General features: G+C 39.8%; 1 protein-coding gene across 4 annotated transcripts in view; it reads right to left on the bottom strand.

Annotated features, from left to right (window-relative positions):
* KREMEN1 (kringle containing transmembrane protein 1) overlaps positions 1-20,424 on the bottom strand; it is a 63,390-nt gene that overhangs the window by 21,860 nt on the left and 21,106 nt on the right. For all 4 annotated transcript variants that reach the window (XM_054695225.1, XM_037510811.2, XM_054695224.1 and 1 more), the window contains exons 3-4: positions 16,630-16,721; positions 1,140-1,264 (exon numbers count right to left, since the gene is read on the bottom strand). In XM_054695225.1, coding sequence (XP_054551200.1) covers positions 1,140-1,264; positions 16,630-16,721 — 217 coding nt within the window. The remainder of the gene's footprint in view (positions 1-1,139; positions 1,265-16,629; positions 16,722-20,424) is intronic.

Genomic DNA, 20,424 nt, shown 5'->3' with positions numbered 1-20,424 from the left:
CTTGAGAAGTCCTTATCATTCCTTTCTTTCTTGTACAAGATGTTTCAAGCTTATCCTTTCTCAGAACCAGTCCCAGAATCAGTAATTTTCAACAAAGAGATCTGTTCTTTATAGTGGAGAAAAGCAGCTTGAAATCAATGTCTGAATGCTAGGTATGCTCTGTAGTACCAATGTGTCATTGTTTCCAGACCCTGTCAGTGGACAGATCTAAGATATTAATGTGTATACATACATACATATATATATACACACACACACACACAAACACTTTGTATTTCTTTCTATACCACCCTCCCCGCCCCCTCTATATGTATGTATGTATACCTACTATACTAGTTACTTCAAAACCTATCCAAAAATTCATTCCAATTTTCCCTGGTTCCCTTCTTCAACAGTGAGCATATATTTACTTATATGCTCAATCCCACTGCAATCAAGCAGTCATTCGTCATGTTGGGTCAAATACCTTGCTAAGCCACCTGTATCACATAGGTCCTGAACCCTGTGCCAAGTTACTCTTCTGGCTTGTGCCTGATTAATGGTTTTTGATTAAATTTACTGAAGGAAGGGTGAAGGAAGAGAGGGAATAAGGAAGGATTCTTCCTTCTTTTTTTGATATAACAAACAATAGCATTATTGAAACTTATTGGTCAAAAAATGAATTTCAAGTAAAGGAATGGATAGAAATAAAAAAAAAAATTAGAGGGGGGGCAGAGCAACATGGCGGAGAGGAGACGCTGCGAGTAAGATCTCCCATTAAAAAAAAAAAATTAGACTGGTGTCCAGGCTAGGAATATATCAAGAGTGTAACCACTACCTTGGCTTATTCCCAGATTCTCTGTGAAGCCAGAGCTGTCCCTGCTCATCATAAAAAGGGGTACAAGGAAGTATATAACTGTCAGATACCAGATAGGGGTATAAACATTATGATTTTCCTCCCCTTCTCTATCAGACTTTGGACAAAAACGCTGTCTCACACCCCTTAATCCCAAGCTTCACTCCTCCTCCAACTTCTCCTTGGCAGAAAAGTAGGACTGTATGGCTTGACAGATTCTTTAAAGTATAGTTTTAATTTATCTCAGCAAAATGCATTTACATTTTTATGGTCTTTAACAGATATATAGCCATAGAGTCATTACCTTGAACCTCTGGCTCCGACAAAAACTGATGCAGGTTTGTATAGTAAGTTTGTTAGATGTTTTACTGGCACCAGTCAAAGGAGGTGGGTTTCCATGATCCTTGTAGCAGCCAAGGTTTCCAGGCACTAGAGAAAAAAGAAAAACAAAAGAATTTCACAACATCTGGCTGTGAAACACCAAGAAGGAAAAGTGGTTTGTGCCAGGTACTTTCATCTCTGTCAATATTTCCACTCCTAAGGTACAAATAAAAAACAAGTATTAAGTTTTAATGGAAGTCTTAGCATCCTCTGTTAAATGCCATGTTTTTGTTTTATTTTGAGGAGTAAGTAAGGCCCAGGTCCACCTTTAACTAACCCGAAAATAAATTTTACTTGTTCAATATTGATAGAATTTAGCACCAAAGAAAACTAGGGACAATTTTCTTAAAACAGAGAAGATACAATATATAAGTTATATTCGGTGTCACTAGAAGACAGGAAAAGTTCTTGCCTCCTCTGGTTCCTTAATAAGCTATACAAAATGGATTTCCCCAAGGTCCTTTGGTGAGGACATTTCCTCACCACAAATAACCACAAAGCTAGTAGCATAAAACAGCATAAATTCATTATTTAACAGTTCAGGAGGTCAGAAGTACTAAATTAGTCTTATGGAGCTAAAGCGAAGTGTCAGCAGGGCCTTGGTCCTTTTGGAGGCTTGTGGGAAGAATCTGTTCCGTACCTTTTCCATCTATTAGAAGCTGTCTCTTTTCCTTGGCTTGGGGCCACAATGTTTCAGAATCTGCTTCCATCATCATGTGTCCTTCCTGTCCTCTGCTTCCATCATCCCATTACCTTCTCTGACTGATCCTCCTGCCTCTTTGTTATAAGGACCATTAAAAGAGTATTGGATTTATTTGGACAATTTAGAGTAATATCCCCTTCTCAAAAATCACATCTTAATCACTTCTGCAAAGTCCCTTAGACCATGGAACTCAAAGATTCTGAGGGTCATAACACAGACATCTCTAAAGGTCTATTTTTCAGCCTACCACAGTGAATATACTGGTGTTTTATAATCATCCAATCAGATGGTTTGGTGTTGTAGAAAAACTATATCTGAGAATAAAGAAATCTGATTCTCCCCCATGAGCCTCCAAAAGGACCAAGGCCCTGCTGACACTTCAAAGACGCCCCCAAAGATCCTCTGGTGTTCATGTCCTTGTGTATTCTTCTTCCCATCAGCTTGGGCTGGACTAGTGACTTACTTCTGACCAACAGAATGTGGTAAAGTTGATGGGATACCACTCTCGTGATTAGGTTACAAGACTTCTGTCTTGTAAAAGACTCTCTCTACTGCCTTCTTCGCTTATACACTTTCATGAGTTGATATGCCATGTCAGAGAGGCCATGTTACAAAGAACTGAGAGTGGGCCCCAGCCAATAGCCAGCAAAAAAATCAAGATTTCTACAAAGACTAAATCCTACCAACAACTATGTGAACTTGAAGTAGATCCTTCTTCGGTGGAGCCTTCAGATGAGACCTGTCCTGGCAGACACCTTAAATGCAGCATGTAAGAGATCTTGAGACAGAGAACCCAGCTAAGCCATGTTCAGATTTCCTGGCCCACAGAAAATGTGAGACAATAAATGTACACTGTTATAAGCTAAGTTTTAGGCTATATACTCATATAGCCCTTACTGAACATATGTTTATTGAATGAAGAAATAAATTTATTGGGGGCATGGACAAATCAAATTCTCTGGATCACAGTTTTCCCATGTGTTATTAATCATTTCACTGTCAACATAAAGTCCTTTCTCTAGTCTCTATTTGGTTCCCTACCATTTATATAGCTGAAGACATAACAAGACAAGAATGAGCCCTGATTCTAGAAATACTTTCAGGTCAGTTAAGAGTTAAATGTCCCAGTCCAAAGTGAGCCATATGGACATGTAGAAAGTATTTTTTTCTTTATATTTAAGAAAACAGCATGATCCAGTTTAATAGACTTTATGTTCACATTAGTCTTTTGACATATAAAAATACACATGTATAAATGTATGTACCCACACACACACACACACTCTCTCTCTCTCACGCACTTAATTTTTGCCACCTTCTACATCTAATTTGCTCACTTTAAATTGGCAGAAGTATATCTGCTAACCCAAAGAGTCACCCTTCCCTCTCTAAGCCAAGTGGTTACCCTCCTCCCTTGCGTCACACATGGTTCAAATATAACAAATGTGGCTTACCACACAAATGTTAAAATGCATCTTTCGGAAACAAACCAAATCTCTATAGTAGCAAATGTAAACAAAAAAGCTCTAGGCAGTAGGAGTCCAGTGTTCTTTGGGGGCCTGGCTTGGGAACATCTAGGTATAAGGGTTTAAACAAATGCAGTGAGTTAAGGATCTCTACTCAGGGGCATATCATTTAAGCCAAATTTGTTAAAAGGACTTTGCATATGGAAACCTAAGCCATACATAAAAAGGTTCTTAATAAGAACTACTTGATCATGATCATCTTGGTCATTTACTCTGATTTTTGCCTCATTTATTCCATTATGCTCATAAGAAAACATGTTATTATGTATTAGTTTATAGTCACATAATCATAAATGTTAAGATTATACATAAACAAGGCCATCAATAAACAAGGCCAAACCAGGGTTGCATCACTGCAGCTGAAACCTATAAGTTTATTCATCACAATCAGCGAGCAAATCCAGGCAGCTTACGTTCCAGTGTGGCAGTGAGGTCCCAAAACATATCATGAGGTAGATCACTGGAAATCAGACCATACCAAGCTGCTGCTCTATCCCTTTGACTATTAATGGCCTGAGGTATCATTCTTGCCACACAAGTCAATCACTTGCTGGAAATTGTCCATTCCACCTCCTAAAATATCCCAGACATCTGCCCATGGCTCTCTGTCCACACTGCCACTCTCCCAGGTCAGGCCACTGTCTCCTCCCACTTAGACTACTGTATCGGTTTCTTATGTCCCTGTTTCTAGGCTCATGCTACTCTAATTAAGTAGTATACTTGCAACCAAAATAATCTTTATAATACATCCCAGGCAGGAAAAAATGGTAAATGTAAAGATTTAAGGACAAGAATGACCCTGGCCTTTGCAGGAACAATGGTAAGTCATCATGACCAGTGAGAGAGAGGGAAGAACAACAGGAGCTGCAGGGGTATGCAGGGGCCTTGCCTAAAGCTCTCAAAATTCCTTGGTTGTTCCTCAGGATAAAGTCCAGTTTCTCTTACATGCACATAAGGCCCTGCTCAATCTGTGCTACTCCCTATCTGTTCTCTAGCACCAGCATGAACCCTCTCTCGCTCTTTTTTCCAAAGATTTATTTATTTATATATACAAGAACCAGGGTACAGGCCAGATGTGCAGGAGGGTGAGAGGATTCACCAGAGACAGAGTGAGGAACAGAACAGGCAGATTGACTGAAATACACTGCTGAGGGGAGCAGTGGGTGAGACAGGAGAGGTCTGCTGCACCATGTGGGTATCACCATGGCCAGCCAGGATCGAACCTGCACTGCAGAGGCTGCAGACAGCTTCACAGCACTGCGCTCAACTGCCTGCGCCAACAGGGAGGCCCATGAACCCTCTCTTTATCCCTTGACTCACAGTCAGTATGAAGACCAAATTAAATTATTGTTTTTAAATTTTCCCAACTACACATTGCTCTCTGGCCTCTGGGCTTTTGTATAAGGTATTCCTTCTGCTTAGAATACTCTTCCATGCTTAAGCTTACAGTCTGAGAATCGTTTCCTTTGGGAAGCCCAATGGCCCTCCCATTATACTCTTTTACTCCACCAAAAAAAAAAATAAAAACAAAAAAAAAGGTTATGTAGTCCTATAGCAGCTTATACTGAGTTTGAATTGAACAAGCATGTCCCATATTGCCAGCTGACATCATGGAGTGAGTGGGTAAAGACACTTCTTAGTCAGCAACCAATGAAGAGAGCAGTGGTAAAAAGCAGAACTTATCAGCATAACAACTCTGTCTATTTAAAGTTACAACCACTGATTTTGGCTCCAGCCTGTTTACTGTCCTCATTGGCTATTACAAACACCTTTTTCCATAAAGGTTATCTTTAAACCATAAAACTTCACCTTTATCATTTTGAATGAAACTTTTCCAAAATATATAAGCTATTTCTTAAAAACAAAATTGAACTTAGATGAATATACTACAAGTTTTTCTTGGTGGCTTGAAGTCATCACATGTACTTCATCAAATGGCCTCAGACTGATGTGCTTTTTTATGTTCTTGTGTCTGGCTTTAATAGTGACTCTGTCTCCTTGGTTACCATCAAAGCTGTTGACCCTCAGAAAATTAGAACTTGAAGGAGTCTTAGAGAACATCTATTTTTTTTGCCACTGTCAAAGCCTGCAGCCTTTGCTTATCCTCCTCTTATTTTGCTGTTTCTTAGGCTGAGAACAAAATTAGGAAGCTTATTAAAATTGTGGGAAAATAAGAATGAACCATTTCTAAAAGCAATTTCTAAATGTTCCCCACTTTCTGCCATTCACAGTGTAACTTGCATTACTTTTTCTCATTTCCCAGTATTTTGCAATATCCTGAAGGGCAATGGTACTACTGTCAACTCTGTAGAAGCAGCCAGCATTTCACTGCAATCACAAATGTGGATTCTGGAATCAGAGAATGAAGGATGAATTCTGGCCTCTTCACCACTGCCTTTATAAGCTCAGTTTCATCAACAGTGGAATGAGGAACAATACGGGCCTCAAAGAGCTCTTCTGAGAATTAAAATGAGATAATGTAAATAAAGTAAATACTACAAGGTCTGGCAAGATATCATGTGCTGAATAGTGTTTATTATCATTATATATAATAAGGCTTTCATCATTCACCATACAAACAAGAACAACTTGCTCAGTAATAGAAAAGTAAAATAGCATCCAATTAAAGACAGAAATCAAAGGCAGCCACCTCAGAAAACTGGGTTTGATTCCAGATATGAAAATATTAATATCTTACATGTGGTTAGCATAGAGCACACTCTCACGTGAAACCCAAGCCCCTTTCAGGAAGGCAGGGTGGATGGTGCTCTTCCTATGTGACAGAAAAAACATCACAGTTTAGCAAGGTTAAGGACCTTGCATGGAGAACTACAGGGCAAAGGTAAATTTCAAGACTGCAGATTCTCATTGGGTAGATTTTCTCAGTGTCCCTGTCCCACTTTTCTTATAGGGCTGCTCATGGAGTATATGAAAGTGCTCTCCTGAGATTACACACTAGTCCCTCCATGCTCTGTGTACCACAGCCAGACTCTGAGGAGTGCCACTGCCCTATGACCCACACTGGAAAGTGTGGCTCGAAGTCTCGCCAGAGAAGACACGTCATGCAGTTTTCAAAAGCATTACTGGTCAAATGAGTGGATTTCCAGACCATGTCCCACCCTCAGCTCTTCCCAGAAGGGAAGGGAGGAAAAGTCAATTTGAAAAAGGATATTTGTTCTCAAATTCCTTTTTCCTTTCAAGACCACTTTGAAGTTCTGTGGCTTGGTCATGCATTTTTCCCCTTACCAAAGGCTTCGTTGCTCTCAATTTTTAAAAAAATTATCTTGAAATACAAATGGACCCCACTGTTTATCATGGTTGATGCTTTAAAATGCATGACAGTTAATTAAGAACTGCTCAGAGTTCTTGACAGACACGAAGGTTTTAGAGGTGGCTGAGAGGAGATGATCCTATATTCAGATTAACCCAGGAACTACTGTTCTTTTACTATCATGATGAACTGTTGGGAAGCAACCAGGCAGCTTCACTAAAGAACCATTACATTTGGATATAATTCTGGCCTCACTGTGAAGGTCTGAGCATCTCTGTGAGGGGCCCTTCCAGAGCTGACAGCCTATTCCGAGAACCAGCTATCGCCAGCCCCTTCTCAGAAGATCTGCTCCCACAACTGTTGCTAATTGGGGACAGGCCAAGGTATGCCAGCCCCTGGCCATAGCTGACTCCCACTGGGCGCAAGAGATTTTCTCTCCCAGGAAGCTGGAACTTGAATTCCAGTTAGTGAATCACAGGCACTGGACTTGTAGGTTCGGTTGAATAGGGACTAAGGCAACCAGTCATGTTTGGGCCATGAGAATGGATGAGTGAGCTGATTCTGCTGATCCACAGAGAGGAAGAACAGACACTATGGTATGATGAGAGAGGCAGAGACAGGTAAGCAGAAACAGATGGCAAGAGACTATACTTTCCAGGTTCTTGGGGCATTAGGATTAGGTTCTATAATACACTACCAAAGTCCTTCAAATAAATCCATTTTGTTCAAGTAGCAGAAGAACTGTGCAGCTGGAACTCAACCAACTCAGAATCAGGAGAAATGATACGTTTTTGTTTAAAGATTTATTTATTTATGCATACAAGAACTAGTACAGGCCAGAGGTGCAGGGTGGGGGCAGGGAGTGAGAGGATTCACCAGAGACAGAGCAGGGAGCAGAACAGGCAGACTGACTGGAATACAGTGCTGAGGGGAGCAATGGGCGAGAGAGGAGAGGTCTGCTGTGCCATGTGGGTCACCTCCCTGGCTGGGAATTGAAGTTGTTTTAAATTACTAGGGTTTGGGGTGCTTGTTATGCAGTTATGGGTAACTTAAACCCTTTACCTGAAAAAATCTCAGTCCAAGTTCAAAGGGAATGATATCTCTCAGAAGAAGAGTTTCATTTGTTGACTTTATCTTTTTCAGGGACACCACAAATAACCCAGGCAAGGAACCAGGGAGTCATATTTTTTATTCTTCCTGTCGTTTCATCCTTTATATATTCCACTTGTCATCAAGTTCTGTCTTTTTCCTGAAGGCATCTTGGATTTAACCCTTCCTATCTTTTCTCACTGCTGCCATCGCATTTAGAAGTCTACACCTATCCTCTCCTCTTCAAACTTCCTTCCTCTGATCCATCCTGTAAATGGGCACTAGACTCATCTTTCCAAACCAGAGCTTTTAGCATGTCAGTCTCCATCTAATCAACTCTGGTTTTATAGTCTGACCTAGCTCTTCTTTGTCCCCTCCAATACTCTGGCAGCTTTGATACCCAACCCCATTTTCCACCCCCAATCTTGTGCCTTTTCTCTATGAGGCTCTCTATGAGGCTACTCCCTGACCTGGTATGCCCTGACCTATCCACCCATCTACCTTTCTCTTTAATGATGCCTCCGACTTCCACAACCCTACTGAGCCCTCTTGTCTTCAAATCTCAGAGCACTCTCCCTTATAATTCAATACTTAATTATATAATTGGTGGGCTGGTCTCCAAGTTTCTCCAATGTTTATAACTCAGATTCCTAATTACATCATAAGATTAAGGGTAGGACCTATATCTTAGGTTGTATATTCCTTAGGGGCAAATGCTGGCAAAAAGATTTTGAGTAAAATCATCCTTACTGATCTGAATGATTTTCCCCTTTTAAAATAATTAATATGGAAAGATGAAATGCAGCCATTTACAGCAAAATGGAGGGAGTTTAAGAGAATTATGTAAAGCAAGTCAGAATAACAAAGACAAATACTGGACATTTACATAGTAGATGATTTGACATAGTAAAAATGCTTGCAAAAACCAGGGAACATTAACAAACACTATGAGGGTTTTGAGGTTAAGAGGGAGGGGGTAGGGAGAAAGGAACAAGGAGATATAGGGCTGGTAGTGGGGTGGAGGGGAGAAGGAAAAATAGATCATATGAGCCTGAAGTTATTTAGATAACTTCAGCAGCAGAGCCTTAATTTTAACATGACAAATTTGTAACTTATTGGATGTATTTGGTTAAAGCTTTACAGCAAATGAGACATTTTATGAAAAGAGGCAGCAGTGTTTATTTGCCTGGTTGTGGTTGTTCAGTTCCATTCTAGTTCATCTCTGTGTCAACATACAGTAACCTGTGGACTATTAAGGACAGCAGAGGGGTGTTGGACAGAGCACTAAGGATACATTCAATGGATCTGCACTCTCCCTTTAGACATGTCTCTTACAGAAGGTACTTCATCCATCTAGATTTTGTTTCTTCATTCATTAGAGAGCTTGTCTGGATACTTTTCACAGTCACTAGCTATGTGATAAGATCTTTGGTATATAACAACAGTTCCAGGGCCTCCCCTGGTGGTGCAGCGGTTGAGTGCTGGGCTGTGAAGCTGCCGCAGCCTCTGCAGCACCGGTTCGATCCCCGGCCACCGGCAAGGGTTCCACATGGCACGATAGACCTCTCCTGTCGTGCCCGCTGCTCCCCTCAGCAGTGTACTTCATCAGTCTGCCTGTTCTGCTTCCTGCTCTGGCTCTGGTGAATTCTCTCACCCTCCTGCGCTTCTGACTGAACCCAGTGCTTGTATAAATAAATAAATAAATAAATCTTAAAAAAAAAAAGTTTAGCAGTGGTCCCAATGGCTAATTCTAAGGAAATCTGGGTAGTTACCCAGTGAAATTTTGGTCAACCTATAGAAAATATCCTAAATTTTGAGGGGAAAAACTACTGCCAATTCTTGAAAACCCTAAGTGCTAATATATGTTTTTATACATCTTCTCAAAACATGAATATTTTCATAAAATCAGGTAATCATTTAGTCCTGGATCAGAAGAACAAATGCCAACTACCCAAGATCTATTACCATGCATAACTAAGGGTTAATTTTTTTTTAATTTAAAAAATAATTAGTATGCTTTACATAAGTGTGCTTTAGAACATTTTGGAAATACAATATATATCTCTCACTAAAGAAAATGTCCATTTGGTTCAGAAAGTCTATATTTTTTAATAAACAATTAAGTAATAGCCACTTTCCAAAACAAAGGATAATCGAGCGTACAGCAGATTTGAAACCATGAGACTGCATTGTGCAGGGGCCTCTTGTGTTCCCTAAATGCAATGCCATATCAAACCTCAAGCCTCAGGGGAATGGCCACCACAGCAGCTGAGCCAAGCCACTGAGCCCCAGGGCCAGGGAGATAAAAAAGGAATGGACAGAAATAAAACACAGGTTAGGAATAACCTATTTAGGTATTAGATGGCAGGACATGCTGAGAGTCATCATGCCTTAGGGAGAGCATTGGCCAAAACAGCACCTGCTGGAACTTTCATGCCCCACCACGTGTCAAGTCCTGGACTTTGGGTCATGTGCATTTTACTCATTTACTCATTTACTTGAAAATAACCCTGGAAAGCATAGATGAGGAAACAAAGACCCAGGGGAGAGTAATTTTATTTAGTGAGTAATGATTCAAACCTAAACCAGTGTGACTCTGACATCCACATTCTTTCCACTAGCTTATGTTTTCTTTCATATTGGAAGAGATATGACATCATGTAATCAAGAATATTTAGTGAACACCTGTTAACAGCCTTCACTGTGTTCTGTTACAAAAGATTGTTAATACATGGCCCCTTTCAGTGGCTGCCAAGGAGGAGCATTGAGAGGATAAAGCCTCCATAAATTCCATCAACAATCTCATTAAATAAACATACAGTCCAAGTAAAATGAGGGTGGCTGCTATTCATATACAGCTTTAAGAGAAATCTTTAGTCCCCCCTTGGTAAATTAAGTCTCACCTTCACAGAAATTTCAGAGCTACCCCTGCTCCTATCACCGAAAAGCTGAGTCTAGCTGGGAAAACAAAACCATACATAAAGTGAGAATTAATACAAAACAAGTTAATTTGGGTAATTTGAAAGGGTCCAATGTTAATATGGGTAATCTGAAAGTGTCCAATTAGACAAAACTGTTAAATAATTGTGCTGGAAAGACGAAACAGGTAAAAAATAAATTAGTCCGCATAATTCATACAATTAACATCCGTTAATACTGATTTGGCTAACCTTTGTTTGGTGTTTCATTTTTGCTGTAAGGGATAAATGCTGCATAGAGATGTGTCTTTTTTAATATGAACTTCAGCCCATGAAATGAAGATAGAGATTTGGGAGAGACCACGAAGCCTGGACAAAGCTGCTAAGGCAGTGTTCAGTGGAAAAGAGCCCAACTCCGGGGAGACCCTTCCCAGCTGAGAACAGCTGGGCTGGAACACCCGCAGAGTCAGCCCAACATTCTCCAGAGTGGCTCTGCTCCGCAACAAATGCTTCCTGGATACCATCGTGCCTGCTTTACTCCGGGGGCCTGGGATTTCCCAAACCCAAAGAAGAAAAGAAAATGACTTAGAGCTAACAGCTTGAACTGCAGACCCTCTGTCGCCACTGAGTTAATCCTTTGGTTTCCACAATATCAAAAAGGCAATCTTAATAATTCAACATACTATCAGAATTTCAAACTCTAATTCCCAAACAATCCACAAAGAAAATTCTCAAAAATGACCTCAACAGTGGCCTGGATCCATCCCTAGGCCCCTGTTTTCAAGGAAATAAAGGAAATGGGGCTGTTCTCAAGTACTGGAAGGAAAAGGCATTAGTCTTGCCATTAGAGTCCTAGATTCAGATCCTCTTTGGCTCAGAGTGTAATCCTCATCAAATCACTTAACTACGCATGCCTCATTTTCTCATCTGAGCCATGGTAGAGAAGGAGTAGACATGTCACCTGCTTCATATGACTGTTGAAAAGGTTAATAAATAAGATAATGTGAATATGAGTGCTTTGTACATAGTACACACTCAATATTAACTAGAATAGTAAAACATACTAAAAAAATCAATGCTGACGCTAAAATGTAGAAAGTTCTAGAAGAAACAAAACATTTTCTATAATTGAGAGACTTTTTTGACCTCCACTACTACAGTGCCCTTGACTCAAACTATGAACAAAGCTTTAAAAACTCTTATTAGGGATCACATATAGAAGCTTTCAAATCCTGTTTCTCAGGCCGCATTTTTGTAAGGAACAATAAATGTGTGTTTTTTTAAGATTTATTTTTATTTATTTATGAATATAAGAACTGGGGTGCAGGCCAGAGGTGTGTCTGTGGTGGGTGATAGGATTCATCAGAGACAGAGTGGGGAGCAGAACAGGCAGATCTATTGAAATACACTGCTGAGGGGTGCAGCAGGCGAGACAGGAGAGTTCTGCTGCGCCATGTGGGTCAGCTCCTTGGCCGGGGATCAAATGATGCTGCAGTGACTGGAGATAGTTTGACAGTGCTGAGACTTAACCCCTTGCACCACCAGGGAAGTCCAACAACAAACGTGTTTTCAGAAAGTCAAGGAGTCATATAGTTAAAAGGAACTTGAGCCAGTGAGGTCACGGGCTGCGATGATGAGGTCCCACTCTGCAGAGGTGCTACCCTGGCACCTTCTTAGGGCTGGTCTTTATGATTGATATAGTCAACAGAGAACTTCCTGTGGATTAAGAGGGAGAAATAACTTCCCAAATCCCTAAAACAGAGGCTTAAGAAGTTATGGAAAAATTTCTCCTTCTGATACCCGACTCTCTCCTTATCACTATCTTCCTGGGTCAAGTCTAAGTTCTGTTGGCAGATCACAAGTCCTTCCATTACCTGGTCCCATCTAATTCTCAGATCTCATCACCTGCCCTTTCCTCTTATAAATTCCTGTCACTGACTTGCTTGGGACCCACCAGTGTGTGTGTTTGTGCATGTGTACACACGCAAACTGTTTCCTTCCAAACAAGCCTAAGATCTGGAACCTGAACACTTAAAATGTGACCCTGCACCTCACGGGCTTGTTAGAAATGCAGAGTCTCAGGCCTGACCCAGTCCTATTGACTCAGATTGTGCACTGTATACACCATAATGATAGAGAAGTCTTGTACTAAGACCATGCTTGTTCCAGAAGCCCTCTTTGACCAACAGTAGCTCCTGCCTCCCACTATGCCAGGGCAGATGTTTTCCTCAGTCCTCCTAACCCTTCACTCATCTCACTTACTAGAGATGTCTTGCATTCATTTTTCTGTTTATGTGTCTGGTTTTGGTCTTAGACTAGCAGCTCCCCACAGGCTGTAGACCATGCCATCCTGCTGTCTCCCATGTTATATAAGGGCTGGTATATGGCAGGACCTTCAGAAATGTCATTTGTCACAGTTAATAACTTTTAAAGTTCTTGTGATTTTAAACTTTAATAACTTAAATAACTACCTTTAATAACAAACTATTTTTAATAACTAATAGTTTCAATAACTTTAATGATTTTAGTTAAGTTTATTAACTGAAACTTTAATCAGTAATTTTAATAACTAACTCAGATACCTGTGAGCTACATGAAACAATATCACAATTAAGGTGACTCATGTTACACATTTTAATCCATGTATTTATTTTTTAATATTTTAAAAGTTATGAAAATTTTTAAACTTACAAAATTTATTTACAATGGAAACCTTCAAACACACAAAAGTAGGAAAGAATAATAAGCCTGCCACCCAGCATCCATACATACCTATATATCTGTTTATTTTTACCCTTCTTGTTTCATCTGTCTCCCTTATTCCCACCCACTTACTCTCTAGTAGGCTAGATCATTCTAAAACAAAACCCAGATATAATGTAATTTCAGCTACAACTATTTCAGTGTATCTGTGACTTAAAAGAACTTTTAAAAATGTATATATTAAAGTCCTGCATTTAATAAATATGTATTTAATAAATATTTAATAAATATATAACCACCATACCGTTATTGTAGCTAATAAAATTAAAATTGATTCCTTAATATAAACTAATATTCAAATGTCCCTATTTCAAAGATTCAAAGATGGGTTTTTATGGTTGGCCTGTAGAAATCAGGTGACTATTTTATAGCATACAAAAAACAGCACTCCAAGTTGAGAAGGTAAATTTCTCATGCCTGTGACCTCAGGCCCAAATTAGTTATGTGAAGAAATTATATTAGTCTTTAAATGCCATTTGCAGGACCAACCTCCTTTACGACTAGACTATTAACTTTTAAAAACCATACAAAACTTTTATAAAGAACCTATAAGTAAAAAAGATCAAAGAAAAGCCCAAGTTGAGGTCCATACAAGAGTGTCCCTCAAAAGCAATGAAATAAATGGGAATTAGAATGGTGAGGATAATTACTTAACAGAAGAGAGATAAGCAAAGGTTATTAAGTCAAATGATATCCCCCCTCGAAAGCCAAACCAACAGGATTAGAGATTTAGAGAGTGAGATTTAGGGCGATGGTAAATTTGATCACATTGTAATTTGCTTTTAAAAAATCTGCATTTCTTCTATCTACAAAAAGAACTTGCAGGAGAAGTGGTTTGAAGAGCAAATCCAATTACCTCGAGTTGTTTTCTATTTAATAGTAAGTTCTGATCTGTGCTCCATAGGTCAAGAGCATAGTTCAAACTTCTCTTTGCCCTCTTTTTGACTCATACTTCATCTCTGCATCCCTGCTTGTTTTAGCTCTCTACGTAACATGCCAAGGGGCAGAGATTCCGGTCTCCACACAATGGCCCACCATTCAACCACATTCTGCTTTGTCCCTAAACAGTCAGTACCCCCTGGCTCCTGCTGGGTCTGTTATATTCAGATATGAACTTTCCAGGAATCTGATCATGTCACAGGCCTTTTCCTGTATGACAAATTCAATGCTAATCATGAATAGTGAGCTTCACAGAGGGCTCATATTATTCATGATTCTGTATATCCAGAAATAGGGGAAAACTAGCATAAAACAGGCAGGCTGAATCTCAGTTGAGTCCACCAGGCAACTACTAAAGACTCTTGCTGTAAACAGCACAGGAGATTTTCAGGACTGTTAATCAGACACACTAAAAGCACAATCTTCTGATAGACTTAAGGTCTGAGGCCCTGGTGCCCACAGAGCAAACAGTAAGATTTTCTAAAGAACCAAAACTACTCACCCCACACCTATAATCTTGGTATTCCTAGTTCTCATTCCCAACTTTTGTAAGTCTCTCTATCCAGACCATTTCAAGGCCAGTTATTGAAACTTTGAGAGAGTTACCAAAGAGCCATAAGAAAAGGAAATGATATCTAATTTTTTTTGGAACAACAAGGCACATCTGACAAATATTAAGAATTAAAGGGGTACTAGATGGTTTGTACCATTTTGTTATAATTTGGTTTCAATAACTACATGAGTCAGCTTCCATTGGCCCAATTTATATTTTATAAATGCAAGTTGAGGATTATCTTTCCATATAAAAGCGCCCAGATTGAAATCCCCCCTTCACTATTCCTGAGAGAGTGACATAGGCTGTTACTAAAAGACTATCTTTGTATAAAACAAATGGACCGAGGAAAATCTGCTTTCCTCTCCCCCTGCCGCTTTGTTCTTTACATAACGAGAGCCAAATGAGATGTTTTTCATTTTAAATTTTGATGAAGCAGACTGAGCAAAAGCCTATTCTTCTAGTCTTTACTATTTTCTCAGAATTGGGACTGAACAAGACACACACTCAGATTGGAAGGATAGTGAGAGCAGGGCCTAATTGTCAGGCAGTGGCAACACATGAAAGGTGAGCACTGCACCTGCAGCCCGGTGTCAAGGGCTGCCCTTCTTGCTGGAGGTATCAGATTTTAGACTGCTGTAGTGGCCCCGAGTGAGGGGCCCAGGTCCCACATGAACCCCCACATCATTCTATATACACAGCCTCCTGAACTGAGGAGTGAGTAAGGTGAGAGAGCAAGAAGGTTTAAAAAATAAGGAAAAAATAGCCAGGTATACTTATGAGTGAATTGTCCTTTTCTTCAGCGCTACGATTGAGAAATCCTGCTTCTTTAGCAAATTTAAAGGTATTACCAAGACTACAATAGTAAACTCCTTACAGCACCCAGTTCAGTTTTGGTTTTGAAAATAGGAATATTTTGAACAAATAGGAATATTTTGAACATAGGAATATTCAAAATATTTTGAAATATTGAACATAGGAATATTCAAAATAGGAATATTTTGAACATAGGAATGAATGACTGAATGAATGAGACAGAAACAGACCTTATAGTAAAAGGCTGAAAACGGCTTTTAGCAGAGAGGACAAGTTATAAGTGGTAAATATATACATATATTGATTTATGTGCATGTGTGTACACTATGCTAATGTGAGAAAAAGGAACATCACATTGGCTCTGGAGGGACTCTAATTAGATATTTACTAAAAATCATTTTTCAGTTGACACATCATGTCAAGTGGAAATAATAAGTAGTGTTGTAACTTAATTTTACTGTCTATTTGGGTGTTCTTCATTCACTTCAAAAAATTAACACAAATTAACAGAGGAAGACTTACAAAACACTTTTTATTCTAGTCTGCTACTGAGCTGTTGCCATCTCTGAGGCAGTTAAGGTGGAGGAGATTAAATAAAAGCAGAAATTCTGATTGAGCTTATCCATCCAGGGGGTGGGATGCTGAGAGTACTGGGCATTCCCATTTCTGAAAAGCATCAATGAGGAAAAGTGAAAATCCTCAGCCCAGAATGGCTTCTCTTTTCACCTGCTTTATGAATGTACCTGCCTCAACTACTGGCCCATTGCAGTGGCCTTCCAATTTGCTTCTTAGCTGGCAGTGTCCTAAACCTGCAGGAGGTGCATTTGAGACTTACTTTGGCAAGCAGGTATCTCACAGTACTTCCAGTAGACACCGTCCTCATGCTCTGCCACGTAGCACCAGGGGCTCACATCTCCATCAGGGTTTCTGTTGGCGAAAAGGACACAGCCAGTAATGTTTCCATTTCCATTGTTCAAGTCACCTGGCTCATTGTTTTTCAGCACTACCAAAAAGGAGTGTTTCCATTTCTTCATTACTTCTTATCTTTGGAATGTATCTCAATGCCAACACCTATGAAGAAAAAAAATGGTAAACTACAAAACCAGGTGGGGAGGGGTGTGATCAAAGGTGTTACTTGTTTACACAAACTCACTACAGTGTAACTGGGACAAATGACCACTAAAGAAATTATGCCAAACAGTGCTGGGCATGTTTGGGACTGCAGCATTTCCCACAGCTGAGAGAACACAGGGCGAACACAGGTGCCCTCAAAACTTGAGTGACAATGTGAATGGACACAAATGGTCAGGATAGCAATTTGGTAATTAGTGTCAAAGACCCTAAAAGTAAGCAAACTCCCTTTTAATCAGCAGTGTCTCCTTTAGTATATTATTCTAAGAAAATCTTTGCTTATAAAGATGTTCACAAGAATTTCTATAATACAAAATCTGGGAAGAATAAATGCCCAATAATTAAGGACTGGTCAAATAAATGTGTTGAGATATATTTATTAATATGGAAAGATAGTTACAATGTCTTATTAGGCTTTTATTTAAAGGTAATTTTAAAACATGACAGAAGACACAATGCTGTTATTTGAAAACATGTATATCCTTAAGGGAAGGATGTACAGTAAATCCTTGAAAGTGTTTCTGGATAATAGGACTACTGGCAATTTTAATTTCTTATTTCCTCTTCAATGAACACTTTGTTATTTTGAAACAATAAAATCAAATGCACATAATATAGGTGCCACTGAACCTATCAGGTGAAACCTATCAAGTTTCTATCAACTTATATCTGATAGAAATGGGTCCTACTTCTACCTCAAAATACCAACTTCTCAGAGACTTCTGAAGAAAACTCTGCCAAGGATTTTGTTAGAATATATAATCCTGTAATCCTACCAACTACTTTTTATGTAACAATAATATTTCTTAAAGATGTCACATTTCTAAATGAGTGGCTTGGAATAAATGCCCTTTGAGGTCCCTTCAATGCAGAGATGCCATCACAATAGTGGGCAACACAGCTGAAACAGACTGAAAAATGGCAAGGGCCACTGGACACACAGAAAAGCCTGGCCTCTCCTCACTGCTTTACAAGCTCCCTTTATTTAGACTCAGAACACTGGAAACGTGACACTCCGGTTAGGCCGGAAATGGGCATAAAGACCCTGCAGCCAGAGCTTTGGAGCAACCCCTATCAGGCCTGAAAGGGATAAGCCTATTGTGTGGCCCAGAAGATAAGCTGCCCTGAGGCACAAAGGGTCCCTTTATTTTTGTGCCCAAAGGCAGGTGCCAGCGCCAACTCTGCTCTTCCTCGGCTTCTCTGTCTTCCCCTCTAATCCAGAGATATGTCTCATCCAGAGAAGTGTGTTTCCATTACTCGCCATCTCTTAGACATCTCAAACATGTCTGGAAACATCACACAAAACAAACATGGTGTCAGGTGTCAGCTGAGAAATCAAAGTAGGAGAACTTGAACAAAGCCCTTCTTTAAACAGTGTTTCACTGTCATTTTCCTCCCTCTATTCAGTGTTCAGCTTTGATGTAGTATTTGGTAAAGACCTTAGAAAACAACTGTGTGTTATCAATGTCAGAACCATTCTGAAAAGCATCAGAATAGCTTAATAAGGAACAAGCAAACTTATCTTTAACTTTGCTACAGTGCAGAAACAAAGGCTGGGAGTCTCCAATGTAATAATAATCCACAATTTCAGCCTCCCTTTTTGAAGTATAAACTGGTAGTTCAGGTCTGGTACATTCCATCAAATCAAAGGAAAGGATTGTAGTCTGTCAGGACCGAGAAAGAAGGTAGTCCTCCCTGCCTCTTACAGTTCTCTTGGTGGATATTTATTGGTGCATTTCTGGTAGTCCATGAGTAGAACTAGGTGCTGATCAGTGAGAAAACAATTTTTTTTCATATAAATTAAAATTCACTATAAATTTTCATTTACTTTAAATCAGACTTAAAAACAGGAGATCTTCTGAGAAGACTACTTGAAAGAAAGCAAGTCTGAACGAGAATAAACTAATAGCCCACTACAGAGACACTTTAGGACAAGAAAATAATTATGTAAAACAAAAAACAAACACTGGTTTTCTTCCTAAACATTCTTCCCAACCCAACCCAACTATTCCTATGAATAAAAAAACTAGAGCAAGAAATAAACCAGAATGGACTAATTTTTTTTTTTTTTAAAGATTTATTTATTTATTTATACAAGCACTGGGTACAGTCAGAAGCACGGGAGGGTGAGAGAATTCACCAGAGCTAGAGTGGGGAGCAGAGCAGGCAGAAGGACCGAAGTACACTGCTGAGGGGAGCAGCGGGCGGCAGGAGAGGTCTGCGCGCCATGTGGGACCCTCCTCTGCTGGCCGGGGAGCAGCCGGGGATCGAACCGGCGCTGCAAAGGCTGCAGGCAGCTTCGCAACCCAGTGCTCAACCGCTGCGCCACCGGGGAGGCCCCAGAATGGACTAATTTTTTTTAATATGTAAAGGCAAAAATTAATGGACATGAATAACTTTCAAAATAAAATGTAAAAGAATTAATGAGCATATATAACTTTCATAATAAAATACAAAAGATAGCAAAATGTGGAATAGCCTATATACAAATTATTAGTTCTGGAAAGTGGGGCTTGATAGGGAGGATTTGGTGGGAAAGAAGTAAAATGAGGGGGACTTTAAACAATATCTATTTGCTATGTCTGAGATTTTTAAAAAGCTTTTAACAGTTTTATAATAACAAACGAAAAATAATGCAACAGCAACTATGGGGGAATGGCCAGTTGGTACAACTTAGGACAGCGGTGAACAAAAGAGCTGAATGTACATGGATAAAGATAACATGGATTACAGGCCTGGTGACTTCAAGACAACCACAGGGCCCTAGAATGTGAGCAAAGGTACACAGGGAGCGCAGAAGGTAAACAGTGTGGCCCACAAAGGTATAAATATCTTGGCTCAGCTGGGTCAACAGTGCCAGGGCTGAGATTCCAACATACTGGTAAAATGAAGGAGAGTATTGCTCAAAGTGTACTACAGCGATCATTTTTCCCTATCCCAATAGCCCAAGAGGCTGCCTTTGCACCTGTCCTATTAATAATTAAATTCAACACATTGCTAAACAATGAGACATATTACCAGGAACTTGCGAGTGAATAGCTAAAACAAAAGTTTAACAATCATCCTTACGGGTCAGTGATTCTTAACTTCTTTTGGAGCATAAGTAACTTTGAAAATCTGATTAAAGTCATGGATCAGGTTCCCAAAAAATTTTGAGTACATAATTGAAACACCATAGATCTCAGGCTAAGAGCCCCTGCTAGTGACACAGGAGGTGAAGGGAAAGAAACACCTACTCTACCGAAAGGACGGAAACAGCACAAATCTGATGGCTAATGCTGCTCCCACAGCAAGGTTATCCTGGACTTGGAAGGGGTGGGATTATGCAAGGCAGCTTCCTTTTTGCTCAGAAGCAGAGGAAGATTTGGGTTACAGATGGTGCTTTTCTTGACCACTATATTCCCCAAAGCTTAAGAAGCTTTGCTGTCTGTGTATTGTTTCCTGGTGGTAAGGTCAACTGTAAAAATCCTCCACAAGAGACATGAAAATGACCAGATAG

Source organism: Talpa occidentalis, unplaced genomic scaffold (genome assembly GCF_014898055.3).
Source record: "Talpa occidentalis isolate TD23 unplaced genomic scaffold, MPIMG_talOcc4v2.1 talOcc4.14, whole genome shotgun sequence".
Lineage (NCBI taxonomy): Eukaryota > Metazoa > Chordata > Mammalia > Eulipotyphla > Talpidae > Talpa > Talpa occidentalis.
This window is presented reverse-complemented; position numbering and strand designations above follow the sequence as displayed.